The 15,435-nt window shown below is 41.9% G+C and overlaps 1 protein-coding gene across 1 annotated transcript in view; it reads right to left on the reverse strand.

The window, feature by feature from the left end:
* PRG4 (proteoglycan 4) overlaps positions 1-11,116 on the reverse strand; it is a 181,296-nt gene extending 170,180 nt beyond the window's left edge. The window contains exon 1 of the mRNA XM_077452652.1: positions 11,023-11,116. Within this exon, the coding sequence (XP_077308778.1) occupies positions 11,023-11,083 (61 nt within the window). The 5' untranslated portion in view covers positions 11,084-11,116. The remainder of the gene's footprint in view (positions 1-11,022) is intronic.
* Positions 11,117-15,435: the final 4,319 nt, after the last annotated feature.

Consider the following 15,435-nt stretch of genomic DNA (forward strand, 5'->3'; position numbering starts at 1 on the left):
TCCTGCCATCCTCAACCTCAGAACAAACATCTGAATCCAGTAATGGCTGAGTATCATTAAAGGGTTGACGCTGTGATCAAATACCTTAGCTTACTCTTCAATGGCTGATGTTGGGGCTATGGCAGGAATAAATGTGGACAAGAAGGCAGGTTTATCCACTCTGGCAACTGCAGGGGACTGCACACATGTCTCTGCTTGCATGACAGAGGATGAGGAGGATGAGGAAGGTTTAGTAAGCCAGTCCACCACCTCCTCTATATGCTGTGGCTGGATAGCATGGGCAAAATCACTAAACAGAGGAAATGATGCCTGAGGAGTGACCACAATGTCCACCTTTGCCTGTGGACACATTTGTTGCTGGCCCCCTTACAGTGCCAAGGGAACGTCTGCCTCTCCTTGTTGTCCTCCCAGACATTATTGGGATGGAGGGGGCAGTGCTTTTAAGCAAATGTAAGGAAGAAGTTGAAATCTGTACGTAGATGCACTTTAATTTGAGTACTCAAGCTACACAGACACACTCCACAGATACACTATATTATACTGCAATATAATGCGCCAAACGTACAGTGACGCACAGAACTGGCAGTAAAGCATGCAAAACGATATGGCGTTAAACTGGCAGTAACACATGCAAAACTATATGGCATTAAACTGGCAGTAACGCACGCTAAACTATATTGCGTTAAACTGGCAGTGGTGCACACAGAAGTAAATTATGTTAAACTGGCAGTAACGAACAAAACTATATGGCGTTAAACTGGCAGCAACCCACACAGAAGTAAATGATGTTAAACTGGCCTTAACACACAAAACTATATGGCGTTAAACTGGCAGTAACGCAGACAGAACTATATGGTGTTAAACTGGCAGTAATGCACACAAAACTATATGGCGTTAAACTGGCAGTAACACACACAGAACTATATGGCTTTAAACTGGCAGTAACACACAAAACTATATGGCCTTAAACTGTCAGTAACGCATGCAAAACGATAGGGCGTTAAACTGGCAGTAACGCACACAAAAATATATGCCATTAAACTGGCAGTAGCGCACAAAACTATATAGCGTTAAACTAGCAGTAACGTTCACAAAACTATATGGCGTTAAACTGCCAGTAACGTGCACAAAACTATATGCCGTTACAATGGCAGCAATGCACACACAACGATATGGCGTTAAACTGGCAGTAACACACACAAAACGAAATGGAGTTAAACTGGCAGTAACGCACAGAGAAGTAAATGGCGTTAAACTGGCATTAACGCAATCAAATAGATGTGTTCAACTACACTGACGCTATCTGAACTGTCCCTACTCTAGCTATACACTAATGTCAAGATTACTGACATGGTCTCACTACAGTACAGTGAAACTTTCTGAGTTGTCCCTACTCTAGCTGCACACTATGCAAAGCTGAATGATGGTCCTCCTCACTACACTCACTCTATCCCTAGACTGACACTAAACTAATATTCTACACTGACAATTGAAGCAAATAGCACAGTATAGCACACTAATGCCACGTACACACGACCGGACTTTTTTGACAGCAAAGGTCGATCGTATGTGGGCTCCATCAGACCTTTGCTTGCCAAAAATCCGGCGGAGTTTAGAAATAGAACATGTTTTAAATGTTCCCATGGACGGACCGAATACGACAGATGAGCAGCTACAGCACCTGCCCGCGAGAATGTTTCCAGAGTGATCCTATTGCGCTGGTTCTCGGCTGCAGGGTACTGTACATCTTGCGCTCACTGCAATAGGAAAAACACGAGTGCGAGAGAGAGGCGACAATGTCCCTTTTAGGTCTGGTATGTGGGGGTCCCCCCAAAATCCATACCAGACCCTTATCCGAGCACGCAGCCCGGCCAGTTAGGAAAGGGGGTGGGGACAAGCCCCTACCCATTCACCTGGGGGAAAGAAAGTCAATAAAAAAACACTAGACAGATTTTAAAAGTAATTTATTAGGCAGCCCCGGGGGTCTTCTTCTGACTTTGGGGTCTTCTTCCGCCTCGTCCGCTCTCCGACCTCTTCACCCCCCCCGATTCTTCTCTCGGGCTCCTCTGCTATCTTCTGCTCTTTTGCCTCTCTTCTGCTAGAAGTGGCCCGGCTTTCTCCTTCGTCGTCGTCTTCTTCTTCCTTCTTCTTCTGTTCTTCCGATGGTGACACAAAGCTCTCTCCCGCTGTAATGCTGTGGACACGGTGTGCAACACCTTATATAGTCATGGGGCAGGGTCACCGGGTGATGTCACATGGTGACCCCCACCCCTTATGATGTCACAGTCTCGGAGAAAGTTAAGGCGTTAACGTCATTTAGGCCAGGTGGCATAGTGGCATTTAGTCTTTCTATCCAAAGGGCTTCCCTTTGTAACAGCATTTTGTCATGATCTCCTCCCCTAACATCGGGAGGTACCACTACTAATGACAGAAATTTGGCAGCTTGAGGATTAAATTTGTGGTACAGGCCTATATGTCGGCCAGTAGTAGTAGGTTTGCCATTAGTTGAGTGGTAGACATGATCTCCAACTCTCTGTCTGAATTCTCTGACAGTCTTGCTGATGTAAAATTGCTCCGCAAATACAGAGCATAAGGTATATGATGCCAGTTGTGCCACAATGGGCTGATGTATAAGGAGTAAATATCCATTGGGAAGCTTAAAGAAAGTACCTGTAAGTATCCAGAGGCAAAGAGAGCATTGCCCACATGGAGAGGTGCCCCTACAATTAGGGGGGTCACTGGTATCAGGTCTATAATGACTGCTAGTTAACCAGTCCATAAGGGATTTGGCTCTATGAAAGACTAGTTCAGGTGTACTGTGTACATGCTGTTTAAGGATGGGATAATAAGTAAGGAGGCACCAGTACTTAGATAATATATTTCTGAGTTGATCATGATATGCTGAGTATTGAGTAATGATTTTTACTGTGTTGGTGCTAGGGGCACATGGGGAGGGGTAAAGTAGAGAAGTTCTTGTGCGGCCTAAACCTTTGTTAAAGGCCCTTCTTAAATTGGTCTTTAAATAGCCCCTCATAAGGAGTCATTCACGTAAGGCAGCTGACTGTATGTAAAAATCTTCCTCTCGTGTGCAGTTCCGGTGCAGTCGCAAGTACTGCGCATAAGGGATATTGTGGACAAGGGGCTTGGGGTGGGCACTGGAAGCATGCAGCAGGGTGTCACCTGCTGTCAATTTACGGTAAAGATTGGTTCTCAACATCCTATCAGGGTTTTTGACAATCAGTATATCCAGAAATGGGATCTGTGTGTTTAGGGTTAAGATTGATAGCCTCAATGAGTTGATTTCGTAAGGACAAAGAGCTGGTCCAGACCACAAACAGATTGTCGATGAATCTGAACCAGAAAAGTATTGACTCTAGAAAGGATGAATACTGTTGTAGGATAAATTCATTTAAGGGCCAAGATGTTCCATCAAGAAGCGTCAGCGCCGTTATTGCGTCACAGGGTTGGGAGATATTTATTAGCAGGTAGCTCCTGCTTATCACTAGGCTGGTGGTGACCCGGAGGAGGCCCCTGTTTATCTATTGCTGCCAGTAAGTCCCTGAATGCTACTCACTATACGGCTTCTGTATAGCCTTGTCCCTGTAAACTGATCGGTTTGGATTGTATTGCTGCACATTTATGCTAGTACTTTATTATATTTTCACAGGCTTTATTTACATTGCCTTATGCATAATGAAGCTATGCATCCTTTGTTGTTTGCAGTAATTAACAAGCTTACTTTACCATTGGTTATAACCATTCATTTTTATACCATTGATACTCTCTCCACCAGGTCCTATACTCTAGCATTATTGCCAATTAGGTATTTATAATTTTGGATACCTACACATTGGGTGGTACCTTTTTAGTTTCTACTCCTATGCATGTGGTTTGAGTTAGTATACTGTTCACCTTTGCACCTTTGGCGGCACTGCTTCACTTGTAATGCATGCTTTCTAGCATGCTTTTTAGCACAATTCCTCATTCTCTGTCTGTTGTGTTTATTCACCACCCCCGCAGTCACGTGTCTTCCCACCCATCACCTCCCCTCACTCTTTCCCCCTTCTCCTTCTTCTTTCTCCTTCCCCCTTCTCCTTCCCCTCTCCCCTCCCTTGTGTCATCTGGTTACTAGCTGAACCACAATTTGAATTGCAACCTATCTTTCGGTTTTTATTTTGCCCCCTAACACCTCACGTTAATTCTGATCACCACTTTCATCACTATGGGTCTTGCCTTCTCTATTGGCACTGATTCACTACCATTACCTGGCAAATTTTATTTACTTTATTACTCCATCTAGACATGAGCCATTTGGTTCTGTTAAAACATTCTCCCTCAGTCGCCGTGGGAGGCTTGACTGGGTGTCCCGTATGCCCTAATTGTGCTGGATTATGGGTAAGCATCCTTATACCTTGATCCTTTGCCTTTTTTCCCTCACCATATCAATTTGTACTGTTCAAAACAAATATTATTTCTATTATATTGTTCTGGAATCTTTATATCGTTTACAGATGTATTTCCTTTTACAGATGTATTTCCTAATGAAGATGTCAAACCTTGAAACTAGTTGAAATACCACACCATCTGTATTTTGAAGAAATTATTTTTGTGTTGTTTTTTGTACTAATAAATCATTGTTCATTTTTTATGTCTGTCTATATACTTTTTTTGTACTTTTATAATTTGTAGCGAGATAGTCCGCTTGCCTTTCTGCCCTTGGTGGGTCTTGGTTGGGGTCCAGACTCCCAAACCTTTATTCCATTCAACTCGGATGATGGTACATATGTTAACATTTTCCATGTATTTTAAATTATATTGTGAGGCCACCCACTTTCTCAATGCCTTTTTTGTAAAGCTGAACTGACACTTCAAAGCCTGATTCCAGACAAAATGTTTAGTGCATTTTGGATAAAGTAAGGAATCTGTCTCTGTCATATTTTTAATGACCTTTGTTTCACTGTTGGGGAAATTTCCCCTAACTTCCTGTCAGGACCGGGAGTAATGGGAAATCTCCCCAGACATCATGGACAAAAATAAATACTTGATGGAAAATGAAACTTTTCTGCACTCTATCCAAATAGAAAAAATGCTTACTGAAGTTAAGCTTTAAGGAAACCCTATTACTCTTTCTAAAGTCTCAAAAGACTGTAAAGCAAACAATGATTAGCCACTTGATGAATGTTAACCAAAAAAAACACACTTGTGTCTCATGAGACACTTGCTATAGTGACCAAATCCCATATATACACTGTGTTGAACTAAATAGTCAAAATATTTTAATAGTAAGTAGTAACAGGTAATTCATCCAATTTCATAGTTAAGTAGTTGGCAAGGTTGAATAAAGGCACAAGTCAATCCAGTTCAACTGGTGTGGGTGTGTGCGTGTGTCTATGCTAATAATTCCCATATTCCTGTATGTTTTGATCATCAAGATGTCCATCGAATATTTTTTTTATTTTTTTTTTTTTTTTTTTTTTTATCGGCACTCCCCAATGTCACCACTGGTTGTGTCCCTCAAAAGGATCATGGAAAGGCTACAAACATTTGGAACCCATGACAATCCTTAATCCATTTCCACAGTATCCAATATGCTGCAAAAAAAAAAACAGGAGACCAGATGCTCCACATAGTGTGAAATCCAATATACTACATTTATTAAAAGGTTAAAATGCACCTAGAGGTAAAAACAAAGTAATAGTGAAGTGAAAATAAGGTCTTAGCTGGCAAAAGGCTCACTTTCAGGTTGACCTCCCTCTTGCGCAATGATGTCAGCATGTAGCTGCACACGACGTGTTATGTTAAATATGAAATTGTCAATGTTTGATCACTTTAAATGTTACTTTCTATTAGAATATTTTAACTGTTTGGTGCAACATATTGTATATATAGAATTAATAGCTACCTGTATCCTGGCCCAAACCACTAACTCTGCTGTGTTGAAAAGAAGTATGGTGAAAGATTTTCTACATTTGACACTTCCAGGAGTGTTAAATGCCAATGACAGGACACAAAAGTGGCATAGGGGCAAGCAGAAGAAACCAGTGCAGTGTGGGACTAGGCAGGAGTATCAGATGCTGGAGATCTTTTCCCAAGCTTCTTTTTTCCACACAGTGGAGTTCTGGGGCAGTGGAAAGATAAGTAATAATTTGCCTTGCGAGGACAATTTCTTGAGGGACTGTTCACACCACATAGCATCTGTGTATATGTGCTGACATTCATTTTTGATAAACACTGCAGTGCATTTTGCTTTTTCTAAGTACTTATCTCTTATATCGTCCACATGCGTCAGTGTGCCGTAACCTGTGCAGTGTGGTAAAAGGCTACCTACATCATTGTTTTATTCACACAGTAAGTAATTGACACTTAAGAAAATGACCTTAAGAAAATTTACCTTCTCAATATATTGGAACAGTCCTGACCAATGCAGCCAAACACAGGTGGTATGAATTAGCCTTTAGGGCTTGTAAAAATAGTGGTAGAGTCCCTTTAGGCTAGGTTCACATTGCTGCGATGCGGGAACGCCGCGAATCCGCGGCGTTTTCCCGCATCGCATACCTCCCGCCGGCAGTTCACACTGCCCTATGCGGACGGCTGGGGGTGTCAATGTTATGTTAATGACACCCCCAGATCCGTCGGCATATCGCAGTGCGATCTGCCGACTCGCACAGGAATCGGATCGCATGGTGTGAACCCCCATGCGATTCCGTTGCGGACCCAAAAAAGGGTCCCGTGCGAGTTTGCTGCGGGACCGCTGCGAGTTCAGCCATACTATCTGTATGGCTGAACTCGCAGCGCTACGGAGATCGGATGTGATTTGCTGTGCGAATCACATCCGGTTCTCCCCCCGCAGCAGTGTGAACCCAGCCTTAAAGTGGTTGTAAACCCTTACAAACCACTTTGACCTACAGGTAAGCCTAGATTAAGGCTTACCTGTAGGTCCAAGAAATATCTCCTAAACCTATACAGTTTAGGAGATATTTACTTGAAGACAGCCAACACTGCCTATGGTGAATGCGCAGGCGCACTGGGCAAGCCGCAGATCGCGGCGATATGCCGCGAGTGTCGGCTCCCGTGCGCTTGTGCGGGAGTGATGTCATCGCTGCTCCGGCGAATCACAGCGCTGGAGCAGGGAGACCCACTAAGAAGATGGACACTCGGAACTACAGGGGACAGCGGTGACTTCGCTGGCTCCTGTGTCAGGTAAGTGACATATAATGCAATGCGATGCATAGTAGTCCATTATGCTTTACCTTTGCAGGGAGACAAAGAGGAAGTAAACCCATCAGGGTTTACTTCCTCTTTAAAGCTAAGGGCATTTTATAGAGATTAACAAGTGACATGAAAGTAACATATTATTTGACAAAGTACAACAAAGCCAAAAAGCTTTTACATTTACTGTATTTACTGTATTTCTAAGTGGAAATGTTCAAACAGGTATCTATATAAATATCATATTACAGTATACAGTTGAGGAGAAGGTGCTTTAGATAGGAACCAAGATTTGTAGGAAAAAAGGACCACTTAACCGATAGTTATGAGCATCTGAATACGTTTATTTCCAACAAGACACAGTGGGTTTAAGATTTCCAAAAGTCCCTTCCCCCAAAAAGGTCTTCCCGGGCTTTTAGAATTGCCTGGTGACAGCTTGGTCCCCACTAATATAGCAGTTGCCTCATAGGCACTAAGTATTGTGTACTGTATAAAAATGGGCCTAGGTGAAAGAACAGGACACCTACTGTAAATGTTATATAATTCTGATTTGTCTGGCTCTGTTTAAAATATTTCTTAAAGACAAACCTTTTTAAAAAAAATGTTGGATGCACTAGGAAAAAGTTAAAAGCCTTGTCAGGTTTCTTTTTTCTATCTATGTCTTAGGCCCCTTTCACATGGCGTGGACGCTGGCAGTGCATCCACCCTCATAGCAGGGGTGGCTCCACTGATCCCTGCTGAGCAGGCAGATGACAGGTCCGCGTTCACTCCACTGATGCAGAGCAGACATGGACACAACCCACTGTTCTCTATGGGGCGGTCAAATTGAAACGGACCTCCTGTTCTTCTCCATCTGACTGTCATCTGATCTGATCCACCGGATATCCATCCTTCTGTTTTTAGCAGACTGGATCAGATCTGCATCTGCTGACATCCGCCGCTCCTTATAGAAGAATGGAGGTTCCAATCAGGGCCATCTAAAAAACGGAAAGGCGGACCCAATTGGAACATCCATGTGAAAGGTTCCTTAGGGTTCATTTGAGCTTGTGGTTGCGGGGGTCTGTTCAAAATGTGTGGCTGTGATGCCTTTTTAGCATCCCCCATTAAACTGCAAAGGTGGTGGATGGGGTGTCAACATGTCATGGCTGTGATGCTTTGTTTCGCTCCAATGGCAAAAACTATCACCCTGTCACATTCGGTGGGTAGTACAGCCGCAAATGCAACCCATAGGAATGGAGACATTCTTCAAATGCCCCTCCACCACATGCAATGCAGATTACTGGATTAAAACAGGCAGTTTTACCTCACTATGCCTATAAAATGTCTCTGAAAAGCAATATACCATAAACAAAGATTGCTTTTCAGAAGCATGGCAGTTTAGACTCAAAATGAAAATATTATACAGTTTAAATTGCTGGCAAATGCCATTCATTTCCAGATTCCTTTAAAAAATAAATGAACCCCTGAAGATTCCCCAAAATACATAGCAGACCCCTGGAGGGATCTGTGTGCTGTTTTTTTTTTTTTATAAGAAAGAAACTGTCAATGAAATGTTATTTGCCTGCAATAATTTTAAACACTTTTTTTCCTTGGTAAATGTCAGTGCTGCTGCAGCACATTCTGTACATTACAGACACGCTCCCCTTCACTTTAAGCATTTAAAAAAAATCACTGCTCCTGACTGAATAGAATTGTATTTATTTATTTTCGTCTTTGTTACATGTCCCCCAGTGCAATGCCCAACCCAATGCTATTTTTTTACCTATTTACCCAGAAAATGGGCACTTGACAGATTTTTTTCCATTGATTTCAATGGGATTTGGCAATTGAACTTCTTTTAAGTTTGCAAATACCACTCAAATTGAACCCAGGGAGGTTTGGCTCATTCCTACTATTGGGTTGCCCACTATTTCCAAGTAACACAGTAAACCTGAATAATTTCAGTATTTATTACCACGGTTAAGTTGTATGTCATTGGATGCAGAAAACGGCTGCTTCCATCTCAGGTATCTCATATTTCTTTGTAGCAGGATGCTTTAAAAGACATGTCCATGTGTGGATAAGAAACTGACATACTCTATATTTATAAGAACAAACATTCAAATGTATAATCTGCTAGTAAAACTGCCACATGCCTGCATGCCTAATGAATACTAATGACATATGCTTGCACTTACCTTTACCACCAGCACACAATTGGTTCAGTTATTAGTTCTTACTGACCTTACAAGTGAAAAGTTATGCATTTTTTATGCATTTGCTAAGTATAGCTTATTGAACTGGCACAACTTATGTGCTACAATTATTTCTTTTTTTTTTTTTTTTACCAAAATGTGCAGCCACCGTTTGTTTGTACTTATATGATATATGTAGCTCAGGCTGAATACCCTAAAGCTGAATATGTTATATAATATACACATTTGAAACACGGGAATAAATGGGCTCTAGTGAAATATAGACTTTTACAATTGCACATATAATTTAAGCATATCTAAACCCTAAACAAAAATACAGTAAAGTAATATATTACAATTGACCAATCCATATTTTTCAGTCTGTCAGTAACACACTTACTGTACTAAGGTGGCAACACTCACTTATTGTACTGTATCTATGGAGGAGCAACATTAGCACCCTAGGCTGATGTTCAGATTGGGGCCACAAACAAGGGAAGTCCTTTCTTCATCTCTATTTAAAGGGGAGGGGGTTAAGGATATCTAAATATCTAAACAGGTTAATAACACATAAGAAATACCAGTTTCCCTTTAACCTCATTAAAGGGTTTTAAGAAAACATTGGAGGGGGGAATTCAATAAAGCTACTGCGGCTCGTGCACCAAATCTAGGTAGTTCTAAAATTTGCCACTTTTACATTGTGACGCATTGAATGCGCCATTTGTAAAAGTGGAGCTAATTAAGATCCAAATCTCTTTTGATATACAGAGAGAAAAACTGTCTCAGACAGATTCTGCGAACGCGTCTCTCTAAAAGTGGCGCAGCATGAGCTGAATTCAAGTACAAGTTCTAGACAGGTATATGAATTTGGCAGATTCCTCACCACTTTTAGAATATATGAGAGGCGCTTTCACAAAATTTGTCTTTATGAATTCCAGGGATAGTTCTCGTTTATCCCTTTGGCATAGGATATATTTAGGCATTGATTTACTAAAGGCAAATAGACGTTGCACTTTACAAAGTGCAATTGCACTCTGAAAGTACAGTTGCTGCAGAGACTAGTAAATGAGGTAGCTTCACTGTGCAAAGCATACCCAATCACGTGCAAGGTACATTTAAAAAAAACTTTTTGCTTGCATATGATTGGATGATGGAATTTAGCAGAGCTTTTCCTCATTAACTAAGCTCTGGAGCAACTACTCTCACAGAGTGCAACTGCACTTTGCTATTTTCCTTTTGTAAATAAACCCCCTAGAGTTTGTTTTTAACGAATAGCCTAATAGTGAACACGTTTTCTACATTTACAACACAGCAATGTTTTACTTTTTACCAAGTCAGTTATAACATTATAACAAACATTTTAGCCTTTAAAGATACTGATATCCAAACATAGTAATAGTTTACCTATAGATACTATAACTATAACTATAACAATAAGCAAGGTATTTAAATGAATCCATTTGTATTCTATGGCTAGCGTTACATACTAATAACTCTTTTCTCAAAGGTCTCCACAGTGTAGTCAATGTTATATTTATTATATTTTTCACTACGTAGGTAAAAAATAAATAAATACATCCATACAATGTTGATTATTGATTACTGCAGTCCTGAACTTGGCAAATAAATGAAATCTTACTTTGAGCAGATACCACAGAGAAGGAGATTGTAAAACAGAGGAAAAGCTGAGGGCTAAGCATCTTCGAGTCCAGGGTAAAAGTCTCTTGGGAATTATACCTGTATGGCAGATAAAATAATAATTAATTTTGAAATAATTAATCAAAAGTAATAAAAATAATATTCTCAATTTGTCACAAATATATTGATACTTAATGTCCTATTGACTCCAATGTAAGACAGTTATTTTTAACATACTAAAATACTCATGCTCATCCTTTGTCCTTAATTCGTTATAGCCAGATAATTGGTATGTAAGTATGATTTTGTACTGATATGCCGCTTTTTTTAAGGTAAATACATTATACACTTGTCCCGTATGACCTATAGATTTGTTAAAAATTACAGATACATTTCTATCACTCACCTTGAAGGGGAGATGTTCAGGAAATTTGGTTGGGGAGAGAAATTCTACGTTTATATAGTGCTGGAAATATTGCATCTTTTTCAGTACCAGTCATAGAAAAAAAAAAAAGACGTGGAAAGTGGGTGTTGTCCTCTCATTTAATGAAATTTGACTTTCCACAACTGCTGGAAAATGAAGCTAAGTGACTAGAATTGAGCAATATTGTGAATCACATTAAGTAAGCTTATACACTAGGTAAATGATTGAGGAATTGAAGTACTCAATTTAGCAAACAAATGTAAAGTATGTGACATGTGACATCTAATAGGGGTTATAACCCTCCTTTGATTTATTCCAAAAAAAAAAAAAAGTTTTCCCTTTAGTTCTACTTTAAATACAAAATTGATATACACATATGGGAACTACAGGGGGTCCCCGGGTTACAAACAAAATAGAGACTGTAGGTTTGTTCTTAAGTTTAATCTGTTTGTAAGTCGGAACGTGTACATATTTTTTAGTGTAGCTGCAGCCAAAAAATAAATTTTTAAGCTTTTTGGATAACATAGGGAAGGGTTATCACCCCTGTAACATTTGTTTAGCTGTCTGTGCCCCTGTACAGAAGATTTCACCTCACTTTCTGTCCCAATGAGAATTGGATTTTGAACATTTTGGGCTGTTAGGGAAACAAGGATGGGTGATAAAGCATCAGCGGAGACACCTTTTTCCCATATTAACTCTTACAGGAGAGAATGTCCCTTCCTAGAGGTAGATTTCCTCTTACTTCTTGTTATCTCCCTCCATTTGTAAGTAGGAGTCGTTTGTAAGTCGAATGTTTGAAAGTAGGGGACCCCCTGTGTCCTATGTGCAAAGTTCTTGTTATTATTCCCAGCCATTTTTGTGGTTCATACACTTCTGCTAAAAAAGCCAGGAGGGACACCACAATCCTTGTTAGAATGGAGGACAGACAGATGACTGAAAGGTCAGTCTCCTCCATTCTTAGAATGGTTTTCTTTGCGAGAAGCAACAGCATGGCATTTGTGGACAGAGAAAGAAAGGAAGGGTGGGTACAATCATCTCTTTTTATGAGTGCTTGTGACTGATTCAGCAGCTTATATTAACTATGGCAGCACCAAAAGATTGCAGCTGCATGGGGGGTAGGGGGGGACAAAGGACTGAACATTTCAATAAAACAGAGCCAGTGCAAGGGACACTTCTCATTCAATGTAAGTTCCATCCCTTGTGCTGATAAACGTAATCTTTAAAGACCACATTAATCCCCCCCCGCCTGCTGATTGAACAATAAGGCCTCATGCATACTGGACATATTTTGCAGCTGCTACTTTTGGCTTCAGTTATTTTTTTCTGCAGCCAGTAAACTCCCCAGCATTTTATCCTAAGTGTCCATGCACACATAGGGTGTTATCAGTGTTTTTTTGGCATGGGCGTTTTCTGTCTGGAAACCCCTCCCCTCCCCCCCCCCCCCCCCAGAACTAGAGGGTTTCAAGAGGTGTTTTTCAGCTGTAAAAGTGCTCTAACTCTCATAAAAGACGCTGAAAAAACACAGCTATTTGGCGTTTATCAGCGTTTTTTAGTCATAAGCTTTTGTGGAGTATAATTTTGTTAAAAAAAAAAAGCTAAACGATGCTCAAAATGGCTACTGCAAAAACGTTGCAAAACTCATTCTACAGCTACAGCTTTCTAAAGCACCAACGCTACTGGCATTTTTATAACGTCCACTGTGCATGAGGCCTAAAGGAGCAGCAGCACCATACCACTGTACCATCAACTCTCCTCACTTTGCCCTCTCCTTTTGGCAATATGTCCCTTGTTAGCACATGGGAATGCAGCAGTGGCTGATTACCACCTCGTGATTACTCTCCCATTCTGGGTGCTGGAGGGATAACAGAGAATTAGATTGAGACAGATTCATTTACTTTTCTTGGTATAAAAACATATTTTATAGACATTATTATTATTATTATTATTATAATACAGGAGTTATATAGCACCAATAGTTTGTGCAGCGCTTTACAACATGGATAAAGACAGTACAGTCACAATACAAGTCAATACAGGAGGGATCAGAGGGCCCTGCTCATTAGAGCTTACAATCTAGAGGGGAGGGTCAAGTAGAAGAAAAGGTAATAACTGTGGTGGATGATCAGATGGAGAAAATTAAAATTCAGTTGTAAGGTGTGGGTAGGATAGGCTTCTCTGAAGAGGAGGGTTTTCAGGGATCGTTTAAAAGGTAATAGAGTAGGAGATAATTGGACAGATTGGGGTAAGGAGTCCCATAGCATTGGAGAGGCTCTAGAAAAGTTCTGGAGGCCAGCATTGGAGGAGGGGAAAAGGGAGCTAGAGAGCAGAAGGTCTTGAGAAGAATGAAAAGGTTGGTATTTTGAGACTAGGTCAAGTGATATAGTTGTGGTAGAGTTGTGGATGGCTTTGTAAGTAGTTGTTAGTATTTTGAATTTAATTTAGTGATGGACGAACTTCCAACGGGACGTTTCGCGAACGCGAACCGCGAACGCAGCCAAAAGTTTGCGAACCGCAAAGTTCGCGGCAGACCCCCATTGACTTTCATGGCAGGCGAACCTTAAAAACCCACAGGTCATAAAATTCAGCCACAAAATACTTACTAGCCATGCACACATAGTCCCACAACATGGACACTGACATAACAAAAGTATTAGGTGAATCTGGGATCGACAACGACAAGCATTCTTTTTTTATCTGTGAAATTTTGACAATTCAGGAGTGCATGAAGGCCATGGAGGAGAGGCAAGGTCAGGCCAGGCTATGAAGGGGATGCAGGAGATGATCAGTGCCACAGTCAGGGCAGCGCAGTCCTGTGCCAGTGTCCCAGTGTGCCAACCTGTGCTTGAGCCCCTCCCTCTGCCCGGCCCTTACCCCCACCTATGCAGGGCTCCACTGCGGTGGTCCGGAGGTGCCAGTCCAGTGCTGATCCTCAGCCATGGTGCTGGCACTGCCTGCTGATTGGCTTCTCCGACTGCTATCGCCCTCACTGTCTGAAACCAGCACCGAGATAGAGATTGAGCACTGACACCAGCACCGTGATAGAGAGCACTGACACCAGCACCGTGATAGAGAGCACTGACACCAGCACCGAGATAGAGAGCACTGACACCAGCACCGAGATAGAGAGCACTGAAACCAGCACTGAGATAGAGAGCACTAACACCACACCAGCACCGTGATAGAGAGCACTGACACCAGCACCATGATAGAGAGCACTGACACCAGCACCATGATAGAGAGCACTGACACCAGCACCATGATTGAGAGCACTGACACCAGCACTGAAATAGAGAGCACTGACACCAGCACCATGATAGAGAGCACTGACACCAGCACCGTGATAGAAAGCACTGACACCAGCACCGTGATAGAGAGCACTGACACCAGCATCGAGATAGAGAGCACTGTCTTTGGGGGTGCACACAGCAGAGAGTGAAGAGGGTGCAGATCGAGAGGATAAGGGGGTGCAGAAGAGTAAGGCTGAGTGAGCCACTCAACCAAGTCTGGTGCGTCCTTTGACGTAATCGCACGCACCTTCTGCAATTTGCCACTTTGGCTCAAGTCTGTTGCTCCTGCCCTACCTCTACCACCCCTGCGGAAGGGCCTGCCTCTTCCTCTGCCTGTCATTTTTTAAATGACCCTGTGAGGAAAGAGAAGTGCAGTATGTATGTGGAAGAAGGTATATAACACCCCGCTTCAATCTGTAGTTTTTGGGGGCCACTGGTCTATCACACTAGTTATAATACTTTTTTTTAAATTGCGTTTGTCACTCTTTTGCCGCGTACACACGTAGCGGACTATCCGACAGACTTAGTCTGGCGGACTTCCCGCCAGACTGTCCGTCGGACTTTCCGAACGAGCTACTTGCCCACACACGGCACTTTTTCAGCGGACTAATACGGCGTACTAAGTCTATCCGCCCTACTTTTGAAATGAACGGACTCGCCCACACACGCGGAGGAAAGTCCGCTCATTTCGAGCGCGTCTCCA

This window comes from Lithobates pipiens, unplaced genomic scaffold (assembly GCF_037356315.1).
Source record: "Lithobates pipiens isolate NorthernLeopardFrog02 unplaced genomic scaffold, aLitPip1_a1.2 Scaffold_23, whole genome shotgun sequence".
Lineage (NCBI taxonomy): Eukaryota > Metazoa > Chordata > Amphibia > Anura > Ranidae > Lithobates > Lithobates pipiens.